Here is a 22,289-nt window from a genome sequence, read left to right on the forward strand (position 1 = left end):
TCGTGTGGTTTTCAGCCACATGAGGATTTTGGATGTGGCTCACAGCACTGAGAAAGAAATAGAAAGACGTGTCTGTGGCTAAAAAGGATAGTCAGATACTTGTAACAGCAAATGCTAAGAACTAAGCCTCCTAAAGCCTGCAAAGGAATAAATGCTTCATGGTTTTAGGTTTCAACTAAGTTTAAGGGAAAGAACTGAGACAAAGCTTTCTCCAGGTTCATGTTTTCCCATTGTTGGGTTTCTTGTGGCTCCTGGCAGTGATGGCCTGTTTTGGGGCCATCAGGTCTCTGAATCTGGTGCTGCCTGTGGTAGTACTGATGCTGCCGTGGCTCTGCCAGTTCCTCGTGCTCTAAAAAGCGTTTGTAGTGGTTGCACAGAATTCAACAGATGTGCAGAGCCCAGCAAAGAACGGTTCCAAAAATGCAACAAATAACAGAATTTATATCTTTTTGTATGTCTGTTTGAAAGAGCTATTTCCTAAATTAGCCTCTGAGCTCATATTGGCCAGTTAGCCTCCTGGGTTTCAAATCATCTCAGTATTAGATGGGAGCTGTGACACTGTAGGAGGTGTAAGTTGCTAACTACAGGATTATGAATTCCACAGTGCTCTGGAAGAGAAGCCCAGATTTGCTGACACAAACTCCAACTGTGGCTATTAGAGGGATCTGGTTACAGCAAACCTTACGGAGCAGGGACATCCTTTGTCCAGGGTAAACCTTCACATGAAGTGAGCTGTCATTGATTTGTCTTTCTGATGCAAATCATATGAGCGTATTAGATCCACAGAGATACCAGCGTCATGTTGAAGTAATTATCTCCATAAACATATTATAGCCTTCCATGCAGACAGATGGCATTTGCAGCAGCCTTCTCTGTGTTACGGCAGGATTACTTCCCCTGTTTTCTTCTCCTTGTTTCGTTTGGTATTATTTTAGGTTACCTTTCTTTTTCTCTTTCTCTCCTCTCCCTAGGTGTTTTGCGCTTGGTCTCAGGGAGCTGTAGAAAACCCTCTGTGTTGAGGGATGGCTGAGGCTCACACAGTGGCAGATAAACTGCAATGTCTGATTTCAGATTAAACCACGTGGCCCATTTTACCCAGGAAAAGCCAGCCCTGATAGCGTTAATGAGGCTGAGGAAAGGACTGTTGGACACAAAGGACTTGCTTAGAGACTGCCAAGTGAGAGTGTAATTAAAGGTAGAATAAGTACAAGGCTGATAAAGGAGCAATTTCATTTCTTAAATGGCAAGGTGATTACCAGCATAATGACAGAAAGAGAGGAGAGCCAGAAGGAAGCCTCAAATCCAGATTTGAACAGAAGAAAGGAAATTAGGATTTCTGGGTTCCTTTTGCTCCTTTAGCATCAAGTCACTGACTGAATGAAGAAGGGACATTGGCCATCCCTAACAGCTCCTTGCATGTATCTGTATGGTTAAATGTGGATAGCTGGACATGCTGGGGTGGAGGCTGGCAGTCAGTGTGTGCTCTTCAGATATTATCTCAGTCCCCTCTGGCCAAATAACAAGAACCTTGTGATTGAAGGGGTTTTGGTGCTGATTCTTGGTGGTTTTTTGTTGCTGATTCTTTGGGTAAATGCCATTGCTGTGGTTTCAGTTACAAGAGATAGAAGAGAATATTTGGGCTGCCAGATGATGCTGGTTACGGTCTAGGAAAATCCTGCTGATGCTGAAGGACAGAAATACAAGCTGTTCCCCCACATGTGGCTTTATTGGGAAGATACTAAAAGGTGACTGATGGTGGTGCTTTAGAAGACCTGATTTTCACATGTAGATGTTTGGAGATTGCTTTTGGGCATAATTCATCCTGGATAGAAAAATGAGCTGCAAGAAGTACCATGCTTCAAAACTTTGGCTTCTTAAAAATCTGAGGGGACCAATTTCACGTTACCTTACTCTTCATGTGCTGCAAGTACAGGAAATTACAGACTCCATTTGCTAAACGGCAGGAGGCTAAATGATTTGTCTCAGTCTCACCAATATTTTTCAGACCCCCATCATGGAGCCTTCCCTATACACTAATGCGTGGACAGAAAGTAAATGAATATACAATGTGAAGGAAGGATGACCAATCTCATTCTCTTGGCTAAACCTAAGTCATGGTACTGTGCCAAGAGAAAGGAGCCTGGAGTCTGCGGTGTTCACATCTAGTGCTAGCACAGTGTATTTAAAAAGTGGATGCTTTCTTCTCTTTGTGTCCATTCTGGGTGTCTCATTCTAGCAGAAGCCCATGCAGGGACCATAATTTGCAGTGTGGTATTGCAGTCTTCTCAGATGGCTTTTATTGTCACAATGGGTGGGAATGGTTGTATCATGAGAGGTTTAAGTAGGATGTGTGTTCTGTGATGCTCACTACTTTGCATAGTACAGTGACAGACTGTACTATGTACACTATGTACACTTCAAAACACAGCATAGGCTGACAGAGAAATGATTCGTGCAGCCGGGCTGGACTGTGACATATCTTATTCAGGCTTTTATGAGTGCCTCAGCTTGTGTTTGAGGATAGGGAAAACCAGGACATTTGCTTACTCAGACTTTGGGCTATTTGTCTGTACAGAGAAGCAGGACCTAAGAACATGTTCCAGAAGAGGAATTAGGCATCTGGGCAAAAGCTTTTGAAGGTAGTTTGAATTGAGCCTGATCACCCTGAGCTAGCACATGCGGAACGGGAGCGGTGGCATCCGTAACGCGTTGAATTAATCCAGGGAAGTTGTGACAACTTTTGAGGTGGGAATCTTCTTTTTTTTATCATGACACCTGTTGCTCATAGGTACAAATCAAACGAAGAGTATGTGTATGTGCGAGGCCGTGGAAGAGGGAAGTATGTATGTGAGGAGTGTGGAATTCGCTGCAAGAAACCCAGCATGCTGAAGAAACACATTCGCACGCACACAGACGTCAGGCCATATGTCTGCAAGTACTGTAACTTTGCTTTTAAAACCAAAGGTAAGAGACAGTCAGCTCCTAGCTCCTCTGCTCAGTATATTGACTTACAAGCCTTCTCGGGGGTACTGGTGAAGGGGAAGGAAAAGCCTTCCCAGGGTCTGGAAAAGCCCAGGAGCTGGAGGGAGGGGGATGAGGGAGTCTCAAATTGGCTGTCATTGTCAGAAGATGACCAGTGGAAAGCACTGGCTGCAGCACAGCATCTGTGCCATCCCATCTGTGCTTCTTAAAGGGAATGATCCCGAAATGCAGCTTCACTGGCAGGGATTTACAAACCAAAGCACCTCAGAATGAGAGCAGTTGCTCCTGGGTACAGGCAGCGTGCTCTGACCGAGCACCTGGAGACAGTCTTTGGGTGGCTTTTTATGCTCTTCAGATCTGTTTGCGCTGCACATTTTCATCCTTCGCAGTTGCATGTAGCTTCCACGTTTCCTATATCATATCAGTAGACTTCTTCTTTCAAAGCCTCCATTCCAGGACATCTGGTCATTAATGATCCACGATTTCACTACCACCAGATACTCTTTGCAAGTAACCCTCATCATTGCTTTAGTGAGTGTGTGAGTGAATTCTATCAGGAAAGTGCAAAACCACATGCAGAAAAAAAGTCTATTCCAAGAGACTGTGGGTAAAGACTTCAAAAGTGCTGGAGGTGCCCAGGTCCCCTTAACTTTTCATGTGAGTTTGGCAGATCTCCCCTCCATCTTTGGTTGCAGCACGTCTTGCAATAAAGATGTTGAGTTCACTTTCTTGGTTCTAGTTCGACACGAATATGAAATGCTCAGTATCTGTAGCTCCATCATTGCAAATCTCAGAAGATAACACAACTGCGGTTGTCAATTACTCAACAAGAGCATCAACCCCCCAAAAACGGTGCTACCCAAGGAAGTGGCACAGCACAGATGGGGTGAGGAAGCTCTGGGTGTGTGGAACATGGCACGTGTGCTTACCCTGACGTGCCAATGGGGGCACGTCCATGCTAGACAAGTGACCCAGATGCCAGGTGATTCAGGGTGGTCAGTGTCTGGAGCTGATGACTTTGCTGGTAAAGCTGGCGGGTGATTTTGGGAACCAGTGTGCTGGTAATCACTACGTGTGTGTGAGCATGGGGAAGTGATACAGGGGCCAAACTCTGGTCAGACACATGCAGCAGATCTGAGCAGCGGCTCTTTCTCTCCCTCCCAGCCCGGAGCTATTTCTGGTTCATTTTCTTTCTCTTTCCCTCTTGCTTTTGTTACTTTGTTCTGAGGTTTTCCTTTGAGAGGTGAATCCATTCAGCCTCTTCAGTCACTTCACCTTGCTTTCCACCATGCTTCTGTAAGGCTTTTATTCAGGATGCTGCAATCAAACCATCCTTTTCACCATTTCTCTAGCTGCTTTGCTGTTCATCTCTTTTTCCTTGAAGCGCACAAACTGTCAGCACTGACTGCTGATTGCACATTGCAAATAGACACTTGCCTCCAGGGGACTTCCCTTCTTCAGCTTTGCAGGAAACTTGCATGAGGAAGGTGGCATGGAAATGCTTCCTTCAAAAGCAAACCCCAGTGTTGGGATTTAAATGCAAAACTATCAGTTTACCTACGGATGCAGGAGTGGGGAAGAGCTTCCACAGATCAGTGATTTCAGGACAAATAGTTGGATGATGGTAACTTGGAACTGCATGGAGATGGCTCTTTGCTGGAAGGGGGTGACAATCAGAGCCCTGGCTGTGTCCTATGGGCATGCTTATACTCCACATGACTTTGCAGCTGTTTGTTTTACTGATGGGGATACAGGGTTCTTTGGAAGAGTCACTGGAAAGGGAGAAAAAGATCAACTTTATGTGCTGATAAAGTCCTCAGTTAAAGCCCAGTTACAGAACCACTGCTGTTGGCGACAGAGGGTTTGCAGAACTGGATGGTTCACAGCTTCTTTTGCAGATGTCTAGAATCGGTTGGTTTGTGCCCTGGTTCATTAGGGTCCTCCTTCCTGGCAGGCAGTTTTGCAACCACAGTTAGTTGCAGAATGGAGAAGCTGGAGCTCTCACTACCGGGCTGCACTTGCGAAAAACACAAGTTGTGTTGAAGCTCCTTTAGAAATCAGCTTTCCCAAGTGAATTTTAGCCTTCAATATAAACTCAAGGGGGATGTATGTGGAGCTGTCTTCATTTGGGCTGTGGTAGATATCTCCCGCATGATCTAATGCTCTAAACTCTCAAGTAGGCTGGAAGCAGTTAAGCATTTGTTTTACTATTATTTTTAATGAGGATCTTTATCTGTTTAAAATGTACCTCTCCCTCTCCTCTCCCCATCCTGGAAACTCCATACCAGTGTTCCAACAACTGGGAAAACTGCAAAAGAAAGGGCTTTAAATATTTCCCTCCTTTTTGCTAATGACCCTGTTTGTCTGCTTTTTGTGCATTTCCATCCCTGTAAGCAGAGCTGGTCCTTCGGGTTACAGAACTGCAGGGAAATTCTTCCTTTTTGTTCTTATTTTAAAGCAAATCCCTGGGATTTTTGGGTGCTCAGCAGGCTGATGGGAACAGCAGCCTTGGAAATTTGGTTTGTAAGGATTTATTTGATTTTACGTTTCTGGACCAGATAGAAATGTGCCTCTTTAATGAGGTGTCTCTACCTCCACTGTAGTAGTGCTCTCCTAAGAGGTTTGTTACCATGGCCTCCAAGAGGTTGTTTAAAAGAAGTTAAGCAGCTTCTTCATTATTTTCTTACCAGGAAGGAAATGAAGGAAAACTTGCAGTTTAACAAGTCTCCCTTTCAAGAAGGTCGGGGAGAGCTTTTCCCTTGACCACCTTCCCAGAGGGGACACAGGAACCACCAGCCTTCCCTTGTCACTCATGTCCAGAACCTGGAGGGAAGCGCACTCTTGGGTGGCTTGGGGATGTGGATCAGTGCTGGCACATCCATTCCCCCCCTGTGCAGGCATTATCCATTTCCACAGCTATTTTCTGTCCTCGTTCAGACTCACATCAGACTCTCATGTCCTGATTACTTAAGATTGCTTTACATTTCTGGACGAAGTGTATGGAGCAGCCCGCTGTGTGAATGCTGTTGCCTTTGCTTGGAGGTCAGAAGGGACAAGGAACTTCATATTAATTTAAAAGGTGCCTGTGTAAAGGACATCAGTGCCTGTTGGCTGAAGATATCCATTTGATAGTCTGGTCCACTCACAGTTTCCAGACACCAGACTTCTTCATGTCCTCAGCCATAGTCTTCCTTTAATAAATTAGTTTTCAGTTCCTTAAATCAGCACATGACAGGCACTGAGGTTATTGAACATGTTAATGTATTAAATGCATTACCCCCTCAGCCCTTAAAGGCAAGGTTATGGCTGCTCAGTTTATTATTATTACTGCTCCAGCAGACTCAGCGCTCTGCTGAGCCTCCTCTGGAAACTATAGACCGGGTCCAACTGGCTGGAAGCTCCAGAAGAATTAACTGCTGTTATAGCAGCACAGATTGAGATAGAGATTTACAGATTGCCCCTGTACTGTGTGTGCTGGGGCCCTTCCTCAGCGGCTGGGAGAGGGAAAGGGTCTGAGCATGCCTCTGGAGCCACTGATAAGAGGAGGCTTTGTTCCCCCTGCTCCTCGGGATGTCACAAACCTCCAATGAGACGAGGATGGAGTTATCCTGAGGAATTTGCTGCCTGCTGCCTTACGCAATGTGGCGTGAGACGTGTTGCTGGGAACAGAAAATGGCCCAGTGGTCCAGACAGGACATGGAACACTGTGAGCAAAAAGGCTCTGTAACTTCCCAGGGAAAGGTAAAAAATAACAAGGAATGAGGGCTGGAAGTAAAAAACTGGCAGATTCGAGTGAAATATTAGCTGTTTTTTGTTTTAAACAGTGCAGCTATTAAGGCTCAGCACAAGTCTCAATGGGAAATATGCTAATTCCCTGTATTTTGAAATCTGCAAATCCAGCCTGGGCACCTTTCTGGAAGATTAGTCTTTGGCTAACACAAGCTGATAGGCTTGATCCAGAAGAAGGCTAACATTTTATAGCCTCTATTAATAGAGGCAGGCAGGCAGATCTTCAGATTCTCGGCTTTAATATCTAAGTCAATAAGAATAAAAGATAATAACAGTGGTTTTTTTAAATTGAAATCTTTTGCCTAATAAGTTACATAAATTAAAGCTTTCCTTCTCATAGAGTCTCACCTGGGAACAGTATCTCCATGCCAAGACCTAAATGAAAGCCTGTCGCACATAAAACCTATTTCAAGGGTTTATCTGGGATGAAGAGCATTGGCCTGTGGCTGGTTCTCTGTGTGTGAGTGTGTCTCACAGCAAAATGTGAGTCTGCTACTTGAAGAGAATCTGTTGCTCTCCTTGCATAGTGTTTTAAAAGAGGAGTATGAAAACTCGTCAGTCCTTCAGAGCTGTGAATGTCTGTATCGCAGCATCACCTTGGATGCTGAGATGATGCAGCTGGTAATCTCTTGGGAGCTTTTTTGCTGGTGTTAAATTGTTCACATTTAAGAGGAGAAATAGGAATCGTGGTGCACGCCTGGGGATAGACAGGATCATTTTTTCCAAGGATCTTCATGTTTCTGTCCCCTATGTTTTGCTTTAACGTTTGAAAAATACGGTCATGGATACTCTGAAAAATTAATTTCCCTCTTTAAATTTAACTGGGAAATCACTTCTGGTCCCTATGAAGCTGCTTTAAGTGCTTTTGGAACACTAGACTTCCAGCTTTCTCAAAACAACACCAGTACTTAAGCTGCTTTAAGTCCAGAATAAGACCTCACAACATGGAAGAGCTTAAGCAGCCGCTATTACATAGTTCCAAGCAGGGGTAATGAGAGTGCTGTGCTGGTACTGCATGTCCTCCAGTGCAGCAGTGGTTGGGATGGGGTCACAATTTCCACTGGTTCCTGGCTTTATTATATATAGCCAGTGTATTTTAAAGCTGGGACCTTTTTGGTAAACAACTCCTAGTGAGGACCCCTCACCTGCTTGGGATACTGTTCTGCTTTTGAAATCCAGCTTCCCCCCCTGTTGGTTTCTCTCTTGCTCCTCCAAGTATGTTTTTCCCACTGTTTCCAAGGAGGCAATGCTCAGTGGGTTTGGTTCTTCTTTTTTAAGTTGCGAGCCAGAAGTCTTTAAGGCAACAAGAAGCTTTGAGTCCTTCCTTGTAGGATTCCTATCCAGTTTTTACTTAGGCAAAGTGGTGTTTGATTTTACTGGAAACTTGCCGAAGGACTTTAGCATTTAATCCTGCCAGCATTAATTAAGGGGTCTAAAAACACAAATTGTAAGAAGAATCCTGATAAGATAAATATGATTGTCCTCCAAATTGCTCCCAAGTTAATAACTCAACTTCTCAGATGGTGTAAGTGAGCCTCGAGCTTTTAACTTCCTTAAAATGATGCAAGCTTAGGGCAGATGAGAATCCAGCCTGTTGAGTCTCCCTTCCCTAAAAAGATAGCAGCATCCCTCTTTTGGTGGGATTTCTTCATGGCGTGCATGCAGAAAGCTGGACATGGATAGGCTGTGCACCAAGGGGATTTGCACTGAGAGCTTTGCAGGGTTATCTTGCTCCTCAGCACGTGTGGGTATCGCTTTATCAGACCAAATGAGGATGAAGGAAGATGGGAAGCAGAGCAGAAAGAAGTGGAAGGGGAAGGAAAGCAACGCTTGCTATGAATTGGGCCTTTGGTATTTCACATAAGCTCATTGGTATGGGGGGGGTTGGCATTGCCTGTGCAGGCAGCCTGGGTGGGCAAGGCAGAGGAGAAGCCATGGCCTTGCCTTGCACAAGGACCGTTGCCTCCAGTGAAAGACAATAAGAAGGGAAGTGACAGTGATGGCTTGTCAAGTCAAACTATTGCTCAGGGTGGAGCTGAGTCACAGCAGAGGTGCAGTGAAGGGATGGGCACAGAGCTGCAGGCTGCAGAAGTGTCTGCCCAAGCCCTTCAGCAGCAAAAGGGTAGAGTGTGCGTGTGCTGCCAATGGCACTGGAGCGCAGGTAGTAGGGAGGAATTGTGTATATGGACATCTGAAGTGGCCAAGGTGGCCGCTGGATGCCTCTGAGGACCAGAGTCCTTCCCTCGAGTATGGAGAGGTCCAAGTCTTGCTCAAATCATTGCATCCACCGACCCCTCAAGTAATTGATGTTATGCCCTTCCAGTTTAGCCAAACCAGATGCTTGTAACACAGTGGATTTATGAGCTTGCTTTGAGGATAATGGGAGCACTAAAATGCCTGGTGGACCTCCCTTCCCCACTCTTCCCACCATGGGGATCACAGCTGAATTCCCGAGGTGCCACAGACCACAGGTTAACCAACACCCCCCCTTCTCACACCATTACTTGGGCTTGTTTTCTGTGTTTATTGTCACTGGAGGGAATCCAGTGAGGGATTTTGCTGTGGTAACTGCACAAAGATGGGTCATTTTGCCAGCCAAGATGTGATGTGTGTGACGGACAGGCAGCAGCAGGGTTTGATTTCAACAGACTGAGTCAGTTTGCCTTTTTGCTAGTTAGGTCCAAAATTGAATTCCAGTTCCATGAGGCCACAATTTGGACTCGTTGTTTTGGTGAAGCATTTTTTCACTTTAAAACAATGGTGATTCACCGGGATCAGGGGTGTCCATGAGAGCATGATCTTGTCTGGATCTGTGGATGTGAACCAGGATCCAGACCTGGCTCACTGGATCTTGTGTCCATCTGTCTCATCAGAACTGGACACAAAGTTCTGAGTGGCTTTGGGTCCAGAGCAACACCCCTGGTCCAAAGTGGAGAAAGAGAGGTCTAATTCGGAGCAAGGACCTGAGCCAAGCTGCCCTCATCCTCATACCCGAGTGTCCTAACCATGGGCCTAAGGGTATTTAGACATGAAGTTGAAAAATAATACATCTCTCTTATTGGAGCTGCTATGCTGCATTTAAATTATTAAATATCCTTTGAATCCACATCCTAGATGGGTGCCAGCTACACAAGGATATATAGTCAGCCTTTGTCTCTCTCGGTCTTTCCTGTTGGAGCTATTCCATTTTGTACAAAATGGGCTAAATAAATAATTCATGGGCTAAAGGGAAACTTAACTTGGTAGCTAGATGGTTATGGCCCTCTTCTGAGGTGGGAGGGCATCACGGGTAATTCTCTGCTCCAGTGAATGGTTGCTTATTTATTTATACTATCCAGAGCAGCGGGAGGAGAGGTTGATAGAGGCCCTCTTATACTCCCACCCAGCTCAGGGACTGGGAGACTGAGGATACCAGCCAAGGGACCTCAGTCCTCAGCTGAAGGGTAGAATAAAGTGTGAGAATCCCTTTTTTCCTCTTCTAGTTTGGTGAGAAAAACAAGCCTTGTGCTCAGCCCTGCTCTCAGGTGCTGGCTGACAGACAGGCTCGTGGCACATCAATATTGCTGCGGTGGGCTTGGAGTGCTCAGCCAGCTCCTGGGGCTCTGCTGGGATATGAAGCAGCCCTTGGTGGAGCTTCAGCAAGAGCCCAGCTTTCTTCTCATCAGCAGCTCAGCCCATAAAGAAATGTGGGAGAGGAAAGGGAAAAATAGGACATATTTGCTTTTTTTCTCCTACCCTTTGTATTTCTCTGCATTCCACCTTCCTACCTTTTCCCCCTCAACAGAGGTTCCCCTTTGTTCAGTATTTCCCTTGGATATTAGCAGGGTTAATAGCTGTCTAATTAACCTGCCTGTAATGTGGGAGTTAGAATTAGAGAGGTGCCGCTGTGCCCATGAGTTATCCCATCACACTGCCCTGGAGCAGTAACCGATGCCCCCACATCCCAGTGGATGAAGCCTCATTAGTGCTGCCAGAGCCTGGTGCATGGGGCTTCAGAGGGTGCTCAGGACTCCTCCTGCTTCAGGGAGCAGAGAACTTCAGCCTGGCACTGCCTGCCAGAGCATCTGAGCCGTCCTGTGGGGTGGTTGTGGGGATTTTAACCCGTTTCTGGCACCTTGAGCACTCATTTTGGTAGTAGCAGTTCACCCTGTGGTGCTAAGGAGCTCCTCACCTCCAGGCAGGTGACCCTGTGTGCTGGGATGAGGTGGGAGGTGGTACTAGATTGAGATGTGTTTCTCTTCCCTACTTTCCTGCCATTTTTCATTGCTGCACCATCACAGCTGAAAGCAAGCCAGGATTTCCCTGCCTCCAAACCCAAATGTGTACCACAACTGTTTTTTCAGGTTGCACAACACCTGAAACGTCTCACAACCCTGCCAGCACCTCCTCTTCCATCCCAGCGCAGCAGCAGAGGAATGAAAGGGAGGACTTAGTCTTGTGTCACAGGGGATTTGCAATGGATAGTGGTTTGGGGAGAGTCAGAGGCCTCCTTTGTCTGGTTCAGAGCCAAATTATTAACTTGGAACTGCTGAGCTTGCAAAATGGGGGGAAAAAAGAGCCATATTGAGCAAAATATGTTTTCTGCTTCTTTTCAGGGAATCTGACTAAACACATGAAGTCAAAGGCCCACAGCAAAAAATGTCAGGAGATGGGCGTGTTGGTATCTTCACTGGTGGATCTGGAAGCCGAAGAAGGTAAAATCTGTCACATTATAAACCTGCTCTTGCTGTTAAGAGAGGGCAGCATCCATTCAGGGAGGAGATGTGCTCCATAGATCATCCATTCAAAGATGGGGAGTGGTTTTGTTCACTCAGGCTCCTTCCAGCACACGAGTCAGTGAATTTCTGCTTGCAGGGGGTGGGTTATGGGACCATCCTGGGGTGCTGCATCCATGGGACAGTGTGATCCTGTGTCTCCCTGCTGAGGGTTGTGCATGTTTGTCTGAAGTCTTTTGGCTGGCTGCAGACAAGAGTGAAGAGCAGGGAGCACCCTTAGCTTGATCCAGCGCTCTGCATATGGGCTATACACGTAAGAATAAATAGCAGATCTGTGGCATGAGGCAGTGCTGCTTGATATTTTGGGGTATCTCTGGCAGGGAGTTCAGGGTCTCCCTGATGTGCTTTGTGTCTCTCCTGGGCATAAAAGCAGGAAAACAAGACCCATCCGCAAGGATGCATTGCATAAGGCTGTGAACCTCGACTTTGCTGCAAGCACAGTGTGGTGGGTGGAGAAGAAAAAGCAGTCCCAGCACCTCGGTTGGGATGTGATAGCATGTTTTACTGGAGCTGAAGTGATGAGCATGAGCATGGGGGTGATGCTTTGGTGCATGGCCCGTGCAGGCTGTGCTGATGTTCTTGCAGAGGGGATGCGCTCCAGCAATACAGGAGTATTAATAATTCAGAGGATACCTTCCTCCTGAAAGGGTCACTGGAGGAGGACTTCTCCATACGTGCCCATCTTCCTGTATTGGGCTGATCCCAGAAGACTCCAAACTACCAGTGCAAACCTGGGCTGTGTCTGGAGGGACTGGTGCATGCAGGAGCTGCTTCTGTCCCTGCAGGCAAGCCCAGCTTGGACCCTGCACCACTGCTGAAGACCTCAGCATACCAGGATGGGGTGTAAGCAGCTCCTTCCTGCATCCCTCATTCTCATGGGTCCTTTCTGTGGGTAGGATGAAGGTGAATCACCCAGGCCAGAAATCATCTGGAAGGTTTCTCAGTAGGGAAAGAGCCGGCAAGGCTGAAATAAGATATTGCTTTGACATTTAATGGCATTATTCCCAGTGCTTTACAAGATGTATTTACCCTGACTCACCTGCTTATTTCTTTCACCTACTTCTGCACAAGCACACACACACACGAAGCCTGCCCAAAGCTCTGTATATGCAGGAGTCTGCCTGCTCTTTGAGCAGGACGCATGACTCTCTCGTTTAGCAATATCTACCCTGGTTTATAGTATCTGCATCTGAAGTCATCCCAAGCACATCTCTGGGGATGTTGGGCAGCATCAGACAGGAGTGTGATGACCATGAGCGCTTTATCCATCCGAAATGCTGGGAGGGGAAGGTGAGGAAGATTTCCAAGCCGGGAGATGAAGGAGCATGGGGAAGTCTTACGTACGCTGGGCTGTTTGAGCTAGGAAAGGATCTTTTACCCGAGTTATTGGAAGCTGCAGCCCAACAGCTGTGAAGGGCTCAGTTATGTGTCCCCGGGGAGCAGTTAGATGTTTTGACGATTGTTATTCTGTTTCCTTTAGCAAGACCCTGAGTATTCAGGCCTGGAGCTGCAGCACAGGGATGATGGGGAAGAAGCTTTAGGGAGAGCAGATCTCAGCTCCTCGTGAAGTTTGAGTCATCTGCATTTGTGCTCAGCGGGTCATTTGTGCTGGTAGGAAACACTGCACGAAGGGAGGCTCTGGGAGCACAGGTCTGCCTCTGTCACAGTGCCTTTATTCCTGGGTAAACCAGTGCCTCGGAGCCGGGTGGTGTTTTCTGTTTGCGTTGCGTTGCGTTGCAGGCTGGGCACGGCACCGTTGACCCTTCCTGGCTGCCGCCCCAGAAACCCCAGTATGAAAGCAGCTCTTGTGGCTGCCTTTAGCATTCCCCCCCCTCCCCGTTTCCTGTTTCACCCCCACTCTGTCTCACCCCAAACCATGCCGATTCCCCCATCGCTGGGGTTCGTTCTGCCGCAGCCCGCAAGGGTTTGTTGACAATGGGTTAAAATGAGCCGCACAAAACACCCGGCGCCACGGTTATTTTTGTCAAGCGAACATCAGCTGAGCAAGTGCTGGAGCCGGGAGCCAGGGAATGTTAACTCAGCAGGAACAACAAACAGCGCTTATCACCCCGCTCCCCTGCTGGGGTCAAGTCAATCAGAGGCTTTATTGGGAAAGGAGCTGGTTCCCGGGTCATGGGCAGTGCCGCGTGCTCCCTGCTTCAGAGGTAATTAAAAGTCACAACGTGTCTTTCCCTATGGTGGGAATGGGGTTTGCTCCCTTGTGGTGCAGGTGGTTCACAGGGCTGGGGGAGCCTGGGCAGCCTCCGAGGTGCTTTATGTCTCAGGTTTGGGATATTGAAGCTCACAAATGGAGTGTGCTGTGTCCTTGGGGTATCTCCATGCTCATTAATTACACTGTGCTTGGGGCCTGCAAGGATGCTGGAGAGGGACAGTTCATCAGGGACTGTAGCGATAGGACAAGAGGGAATGGGTTTAAACTGAAACGGGGGAGATTTAGGTTGGGTATAAGGAAGAAATTCTTCCCTGTGAGGGTGCTGAGGCGCTGGCACAGGGTGCCCAGAGAAGCTGTGGCTGCCCCATCCCTGGCAGTGTTCAAGGCCGGGTTGGACACAGGGGCTTGGAGCAAGCTGCTCTAGTGGAAGGGGTCCCTGCCCATGACAGGGGTTGGAGCTGGAGGAGCTTTAAGGTCCCTTCCAACACAAACCATTCCATGATTCTATGGCATCTGCAGGCACCAGCAAAGCATCATCTCAACTTAAACTGAGGAGCAATCAGCAAGGTATCTGTGGTTGAGGGAATCTCCCACACATCCACAGAAATGCTGAGCACAGTTTAGGAATTAGCATTCCTGCAGAAGGGATTGGATGTGGCCACCCTGGTTTGGAAGCACAGATGAGCAACCTGATGGGGCTGCAGGCCTTAGGTCACTGCTTTGGGGCAGCTATGGCTTGGAGGGCTGATGAGACTGGTTTTGACCTGAACAGACCATGGCTCACCTTGCCAGCAGAGAACACCTAGGAGGTACCTGAGAAGTCCCACTGGTTGACCAGTCCCAAACCTCAGTGATCCCCAATGCAGTGCATCGTGCCCTTTCAGGCTTAGGGGCTGGTTAAGGCCAGGGGCAGTCAGCTGGTTGACCAGGGGACAAGGAGGTGGAAGAAATAAAGAGCCCTATAGCATTGCCAGACACCTGTGCCCCCTTTCACAGTGCCTTCCCTGACTTGTGCAGGGACTGACAAAGGGCTCTCCCATCTAACCAAGGCTAAGAATAACCTGGCCACCAGTGTGCTGTCTGCCTCAGGGGATGGCTTGCTTCCCTTTAAATCTGCTTGAACTCCTGGCTTCCCTCCAGCTCTTCAGAGCAACCTCCTGATCAGGCAGAGACGTGCTGTACTCGGCTGTGGCCTTTCCAAAGAGTGGCGTGGCCAAAAGAAAACCTGGTCAGGGATTTTGCAGTAGCAGCCCCAAGGGGAAGGTGTTGGGGTGGTGTGAGCAGTGGGAGGCTGTTCCCGTGTGGGGTTGCTGGAGAGCTCTCCTAGTCCAGGAACTCACTTAAAAGAACTGATTAGCCGATGGTCTCCAGAAAGCTCTCCCTGCTGCTGTACCACCCATCAGGGATGCCTCTGCAGCTCAAAGCTGGGTAGGGAAAGAGGAAAGTGGCTCCTGAAATGTCGGTTGCACAACTCTGGAAAGAACAACTGTTATTTTAAACCTCTCCATTACAGCCAATTAGAACTAATGAATCCTATTAATTGAGTTTCGCTTTTGAATACCTGCAAGTCACAAGTTCTATTTATGTTGCACGTAATTGCAGGTTTCTGAGGACAGAACTGCAAGGGCTCACTGCACCGGGCCAGGGGAATGCTTTCATTCATCATTTCCTTCAGTCATTCATCCCCCTGCTCACACAGGGTTAATAGCAGTGCATTCAGCAGGGTGTTGAAAGCCTGTTCATGGGGGCACTCTGCTTGTGAAAACAGAGGTCTGGCAGGTGATGAAGCTGAGCTGGTCTCAGCCTTTGGCCTTATGGGAAGAGTAGGTCTAAGCAAAAGCCCAAGAGAGCTCCGCTCTGCATCTCCAACTCAGCTGGGAAGGATGGGACCGTCAGCTGGGGGACTGTTTTTATGGCCACCATCAAATCGTCGGTCCCTGACTGCTTGTGGCTGAGCACGTGGTGGTTGGACACCTGCTAAGCCCAGCAAGGAAGGGCCCTACGTGGACTGCAGAGGAGAGGAACTCATTAGCTTTCATTAGGGACTCCTCTCCCGCTGTTGCTGCTGGCTGTGCGGCTGCTCGCTGGAATGTGTTGTGCAGTCTGGACTTCATTGCATTATACAAGCAATCCGTGTAATTGTAGAATTACAGAAAATATACAGTCCCCATTTCCTCCCATTGATGAAGACCATTTGTGTTTGTGTAAAGAGGACGGTCTGCCAGGAAGGAATGCAGAAAGGTGGAAATGGGAAGGCCTGGTATTGGAGGATGTTTCCTTTCTTCCCTTCCAAGTTCTTTATCACCTGGTTAAAGCTAACACTGGGCTTCTGCTGAGATTTCAGCTATTCGCCTCAGGAGTAAGGAGGCCCGTTACTCACAAATGCCAAGTAAATACTAAATAAAGCAGCCAAGAAGATGGACAGAAGATGGCATTTTGTACTGGAATGGTTGGGGCTATTTGGATGGATGAGAAAACAACAGAAATGCAGAAAGGTGCATGAAAAATCAGACATCACAGCTGCATCGCACATCCCCTGTTCTCAGAGCGGTGGCTTGCAAAGAGCCTTCCTCTGTGTAACCACGGTGTATCTTCTGTCTTCTTTGCCTTAAAACAGAGCCTAGAAAGGGCTATTTTAATTAAATAATAAGAGTAATAGCAAAAAAGGAAGACTATTTCCATGTGTCACAAACCAGTGCAGGGAGATTGCCGTGCTTTCCTTTGGGGGCAGGCTGGGAGGGAGCAGCAGTTCCTAAAGCTCCCTGGATTATTTTAAACTAGAGTTGTATTTCACTTGATTGTTTCTATTTCTATTTAAGGGGCAGGAGAAAGTGAGGGGTGTTACTATAAAAGGAGATTTTAGTATCCTTCTTCACTCCTGCATTGTTTGCGCTTGGTGTGATTGCACAAGTAGGTTTGGTAGAATAACCTTAGAATAGCAGGCATGTAATGAAATGCAACCCTCAAACGAAGCCATCAACAGGGCACATTTTCAGTAGCTCCCTCTCTCCTTCCTTTCTCCATGTCTCCCTCTCTGTCTTCTCCTGATTTGCCCTTTCGTAGCCCATTAGCTCAGGAAGATGCATTTCAGAGCTCAGAGCTGAGCTCTCTTTCTGCCTGCAAGAAGCGCATTAGGATGCCAAAGCCAATTCCCTTCGGGCTGTCCTAGGGCTCACTGTTTCCCTCAGTGGCAAATGCAAACAAGTCCCCAGTGCAGAGCTGCCTTCACATTTCCCTAAGTCACACTTCTGCCCTTGCTCTCTGACTTGGCCAGCGCCTGTCTGTTGTGTGACTGGGGCCGAAAAAGGAGACCACACAGCACAAGGCTCTCGGAGCCACTCAGTGGAGGCTGAGGCTATAGCTGCCTGTCCGTCCGCAACCCCAAAGCCAGAGACAGGGACAAGCTCGTAGCTCCAGTAGTGAAATGCATTCCTTTGCCAAGCAAGAAATATGCGCAGTTCACCCTACAGCTGGGAGCGCTGGTTGTTTGCAATAATGTTTGTTCTGAGCTCGGTTCCTTGGGGAGTTTGCAAACAACCCGCCGCTGGATCCGGGGTCCAGCAAACACCATCATCACACAAGCATTTCACAAAGTCAGCCTCTTGGTGGAGAGCGGATGGCTTCGACTCGATGCTGTAGGAGTTCTGAAGTATTTCTCGCTTTGCAGACCAGTTACAGATACTTTTGAAACGGGGTGGGGAGCAAATGGGAGGCGTTTCAGGCTGTCTCTTGGGTGGATAATGGTAAAATAGATGTCTTATTGCAGTGGTAATGCCTGATACTTTCATGAGCACTAATTACCAAGCCCCTGCTATTTGGAGTAAGCAAAATGAGACTTTTTATCCTTAGATCACAGTGATTTCTCACTGTGTGGCCACGTCCCCTTCAGAAAACCACTCTGCCTGCTGCAGGCAGGTGTGGTCCAGCCTCAGCATTAGCTCTGTTTAATTTCCCCTCCGGCTTGTCCTGCTGACAGATGGCAGCTCTAAATGGAAAACCATTTCAGTGTTCATCAGAGGAGAAACAGTGTCCTAGGCTGAACTGACGGGGTAAAGAGGCCAGCAGCGCTGCAATTAGTTACACGGCTTCGTGCAGGTGTCAGAGCAGCATCCAGGCACTCTCCTTCCTTCCAGAGCTGAGATAGAGTGTGTGCCATCAGCTTTGCACCCATCGCCTTGGTGTATGGCACAAACAGTGTGAGAAACGAGTGTTTCATGAGCCCTGGGGGCTTGCAGGAAACCTCCTGACAGTGCGATTTTGTTGAGCTACAGTGACATCCAGTGGCTGTTCCCGATGGACCTCTCCAGGCTGAGCTTGCACTTCTGCCAGGATCAGTGCACATCTGGCAGGGGGAAACGCAGGTTTTCATTAGCCAGAGCAGGGCAGTGGGTGATGCTGCACCAATCTGCTTGGGAGCGTGGTACCGATCTCAGACGGCTTCTGCTGGTCCTTCAAGTAGAAGGGAGATGCTGTGTTCTCACCTGCACACTTCAAACGCTTTAGACTTTGCTTTTTTTGTAGACTCCTCACCATTTAAAAGCTCTTATTACAAAGCATCCCAGTGAAAAGCCTTGCGCAGCCAGACTCCAAACTCCTCTGTTACAAAGCAACATCTGCATCATAATTGGAATTTACCAAAAGATGGGAAAATCCACAGAGGTTCTTTCAATCCTGTTGTTTGCTTTCCAAGAAGTTGTCTTGCTAATGTTTAACTTCCATTTAATCTAGGCAGGAAAAGGCCCAACATGTGGAGGGTGGGAGAGGTTATCCCAGCAACTTCCCTGTATTTTGGCAGCTGTAGATATTTTGTAGGCACCATTGCAACCAATGGTCAGAAGAAGCTATGAAATAGCCAGGTCCTCTCCCCTCTTGTCCCCTTCTGAGCAGATTTAGCACAAAAATAGTCCCTGTATGTGTGTTTTCTGTTTGCCCATTATCTCTGTTTTCTGTTTGCCCATTCCTTCAGGAACCAGTGAAGACCTATTCCAGGACTCTGAGGGGCGGGAGGGATCTGAGCCAATTGAAGAACACCAGTTTTCAGACCTAGAGGAATCTGACGAGGATGATGACAATGAAGACGAGGAAGATGAGGAGGAAGAGGAGAGCCAAGATGAGCCACCTTTAAAGTTGCCGGAAGGCAAACATACCACCCTCCTGATGCACTCTTCAGGTGGCTCTCCATCTTCTCAAGAGGAAGGCACCGAAACAGCATTGTCCTTAGCCCAAGAAACTGTTTCCAGCAGCCAAAAAGCAGGTGAAGGCCAGCAGGCCTCCTCCTCAGGGCTGGAAACAAAGTGGTCAGCAGACAGCAGTGACGTTGCTGTGTGCCACAGCTTCTTGAGTCTCCACAGACCAGCTTTGACCTCCACCGAACAATTGGCTTCTGCTGAAAGGGAGTCTGTCACAAGGCCACAGATGGCCTTAGTTATGGACCTGGCAACCTCAAAAGACACCTCCCCAAGGAAGAGGTGGTCTCCGAGCCAGGACTCTGGCAGAGGTGGTGGCAGCAGCAGACCAATGCTAGCCAGAAAGCACCTATTAACCAAAAATGAAACTTCACCGAACCGGTTCTCACCCACTGCAGAGCTGTCTTCTCTGAGGTGCCTGTCCCCAGGCAGAGGGTTGTCTCCTTGCCAGCGCGTGTCTCCCCGGAGGGAGGCATCTCCACTGCGATGTGTGTCACCAAGACTCGAGCTGTCGCCCAGCAGGCATCTATCCCCCAGAAGAGAGCTGTCCCCAAGAACATACCTTCCACCAGAAGGAGAGGTCTCCCCTGCGAGGCACTCGTCGCCAAGCAGAGAGATGTCATCAGTCAGGTATTTATCGCTGAAGAAAGTCCTGTCTCCAGGCTGTTCCGAGCCGCCTCGGTATCCATCCCCCGGGAAAGAGGACTTGCCTGGTACTAGCAAATCAGCGGCAGATGACCAAGTTCAAAGCTCATATCAAGCCCAGCATGGGATATTATCTTCGATGCCTCTACCTCACAGGTTCTTTGGCAAAAACATACAGCTCTACGAGTCCAAGCTGGTAAGTTCAAGCCCCTCTTGCCTCCTAGTCCCTGCAGTACATTCTCTGGTATGTTTTTTGATGAAGGTTGCGATGCAGAAGTGCACAAGTGACTCTGATCGTGGCTGGTGTCACAGGTAACCCAGAGAAAAGTGACAATGGACAGCAATGGGTTTTGCACCCGTGTGGTCCTGCCTGTCTCAGTTGAAGAGAAATAAAATTGCCCCTTCTCCAAGGAGTTATTCACACTCCTGACCCAACCGGTCTCCGGCTGAGCCAAGCAGTAAGGATGACCTTAATAATGACTAGTTGTCACTAAAAAGCTTTTTTCCCCTCAGATTTTTATACCCATTTCTGAGATTTCACCATCTGGGGGAAAGCTGTGGCCATTTCTCTCTGGTCAGTGAAACCACTGAATGAGAGCTGAACTGGCCATTGCGCTCTCCTGCTGGCTCCTGGGCTATGTACATAGGCAACCGACTGTGTTAAATGACCTGCTGAGGCCATCTCTGATTTCATCTCACTTCTCTCTTCAGCACAGAGAGATGGATCCCACTGGGTCCAGAAAATGATTTAATCTCTCTGCTGGACATACCAAATCCTATGGGTAAAGGAAAATTGCATGTTCCTCCCACTGCTCCAGTCAAATTAGATGTTGGGTTTGGTGGAACGTTTCTCGTTTCTACACAAGTGCCTGGATCTGCTGTAATTCATATGCTGATGAACATGAGATTCAGTTGCTGGAGTTGCTCTACTGTGAAACTGGTGTGAGGAGAGACTCAAGCCCTTATGGGCTACGCTGGGAAGAGAGATGCCTTTGTAAAAGCCCTGGAGAACCTGTCACAGCAGATGCTGACCCAGGTCTTCTCCAGAAAGCCACGCTGCCCTGTATGCATTTCTTCCATGTCTATGATAACATACCTTTTTCTGCCTTCCTTCTGCTTTCCACTTTGAGTATTTCTCTTACCTTCTCAGAGAAAATCCCTTGGTTTAAGCTCAAACTTTTGCTTACTTTAATGCTCTTTTCCTTTCCTGTCTATTAATTTTTCCTGTCTTGTGGAAAATCTCTGGTCCTTCAACTCTAAAGCATCTCTATCAGGAAAACTGCACACTGCCCCTATTTGTAGCAAATCCCTTAAGCTCCCTTGTCAACAGTAGAAGTCAATACGGTGTACCCCTGCTTATCTACCCATTCACACCTTGTAACTTATACTCTCACACCTTTTTGCTCCATCTTCCTGTTCCTTTTATTCACAGTCATCACTGTTGCTTTTCTCATGTGCCTCCAAAGCAATGACAGACTCGAACAGAAAACTTTCCATTTATCAGCAAGATGGACAGCTGGCCTTTCCTTGCGGAATTGTATCCCTGGTAAGGCTACAAGAAAGATCAGAGGTGGATTTATCAGATCCAAAACCATGAGATGGTCTCAGCTTAGCTTCAGTGTAAGGCTTTCTGTCGACGCTCTGCATCAGGCCTCACCATGACCATCTCTCTTCCCACTGCCTCTTGCAGTAGGTAGTCTCTTGGGCTGGTGGCTGTTTCACCACTGAGACAATTTGATTAGGGGTGTCCCAGCATCCCATAGTGATTCTACCAAGGCTTCATGTGGATAAGTGAGATCTAGCAAGTGTTTGGGCTTGTAACTGCTGAACAAGTATGCACTATCTTCAGTGGCTCTTGCTTTCTCTCCCTTCTGTTCTCTTTTGCTGCTTTCCTCTGTCACCTCTTCGTACAGATCCAGCCCATGGGGTCAATCAATTCTCCATAACCCTACGAAGACACATAACCTCCAGTGAATCTTCAACTTTTAAAGCTAACCCCATCTTAATGGAAAGTTGATTTCAACTTCTGTTGCTTCCTCTTCTTGGGAGTCCTGTTTAGGGGTTTAGTTATAACCTCATCACTAATTAATCCATTTCTGTTTAGCCACATATCTCTCCATGATGTACATTAGGAAACTATGTGAAGCACCGAGAGAGAAAGAGGAAAAGGTAAAATGATAGGGTCTTAACACTTGATTTCTATAGGCCACACCATGAGGGTGGTGGTGGGGACCACACTGATGGGTGTGCTTTGTGTCAAATGAGAGTTAATGCTATGTCTCCCTCTGTACAAACCATCCTTCAATTAGCAGCTGTAAGGATGTGATCCTAATAAAAATAGATAACATTATTCTGGGCTCTCAGAGCACTGAAAGGGATCCAAAGCAGCTCCCATGGCAGGAAACACTGGCATCCTCTGCCAGGCTTTCAGAGGCAACTCTGATAATAGCACAAGGGGTGATGGTTTTAAACTGAAAGAGGGTAGATTCAGACTAGATATCACATCTATCTTTTTATTCTGAGGGTGGTGAAACACTGGCACAGGCTGCCCAGAGCGGTGGTAGATGCTCCACCCCTGAAAACATTCAGGGTCGGGTTGAACGAGGCTCTGAGCAACCTGGTCTAGTTGAGGATGTCCCTGTTCATAGCAGGGGGTTGGACTATGTGACCTTTAAAGGTCCCTTCCAAACCATTCTATGATTTTATAATGATCCAAGGCTGAACCAAGCCCTGGATCTG

At 47.7% G+C, this 22,289-nt stretch overlaps 1 protein-coding gene across 6 annotated transcripts in view; it reads left to right on the forward strand.

Annotated features, from left to right (window-relative positions):
• The window catches only part of HIVEP3 (HIVEP zinc finger 3), a 243,092-nt gene that overhangs the window by 216,545 nt on the left and 4,258 nt on the right, over window positions 1–22,289 (forward strand). For 5 of the 6 annotated variants that reach the window (XM_057397884.1, XM_057397885.1, XM_057397883.1 and 2 more), the window contains 3 exons: window positions 2,789–2,964; window positions 11,367–11,465; window positions 18,686–19,746. In XM_057397884.1, the coding sequence (XP_057253867.1) occupies window positions 2,789–2,964; window positions 11,367–11,465; window positions 18,686–19,746 (1,336 nt within the window). Of the gene's footprint in view, window positions 1–2,788; window positions 2,965–11,366; window positions 11,466–18,685; window positions 19,747–21,654; window positions 21,720–22,289 lie in introns of all 6 variants that reach the window. The other variant, XM_057397888.1, reaches the window with a different exon arrangement.

This window comes from Pezoporus wallicus, unplaced genomic scaffold (genome assembly GCF_028554395.1).
Source record: "Pezoporus wallicus isolate ANWC-B61680 ecotype Strahan unplaced genomic scaffold, APGP_CSIRO_Pwel_v1 contig_10769, whole genome shotgun sequence".
Taxonomy (NCBI): Eukaryota; Metazoa; Chordata; class Aves; order Psittaciformes; family Psittacidae; genus Pezoporus; species Pezoporus wallicus.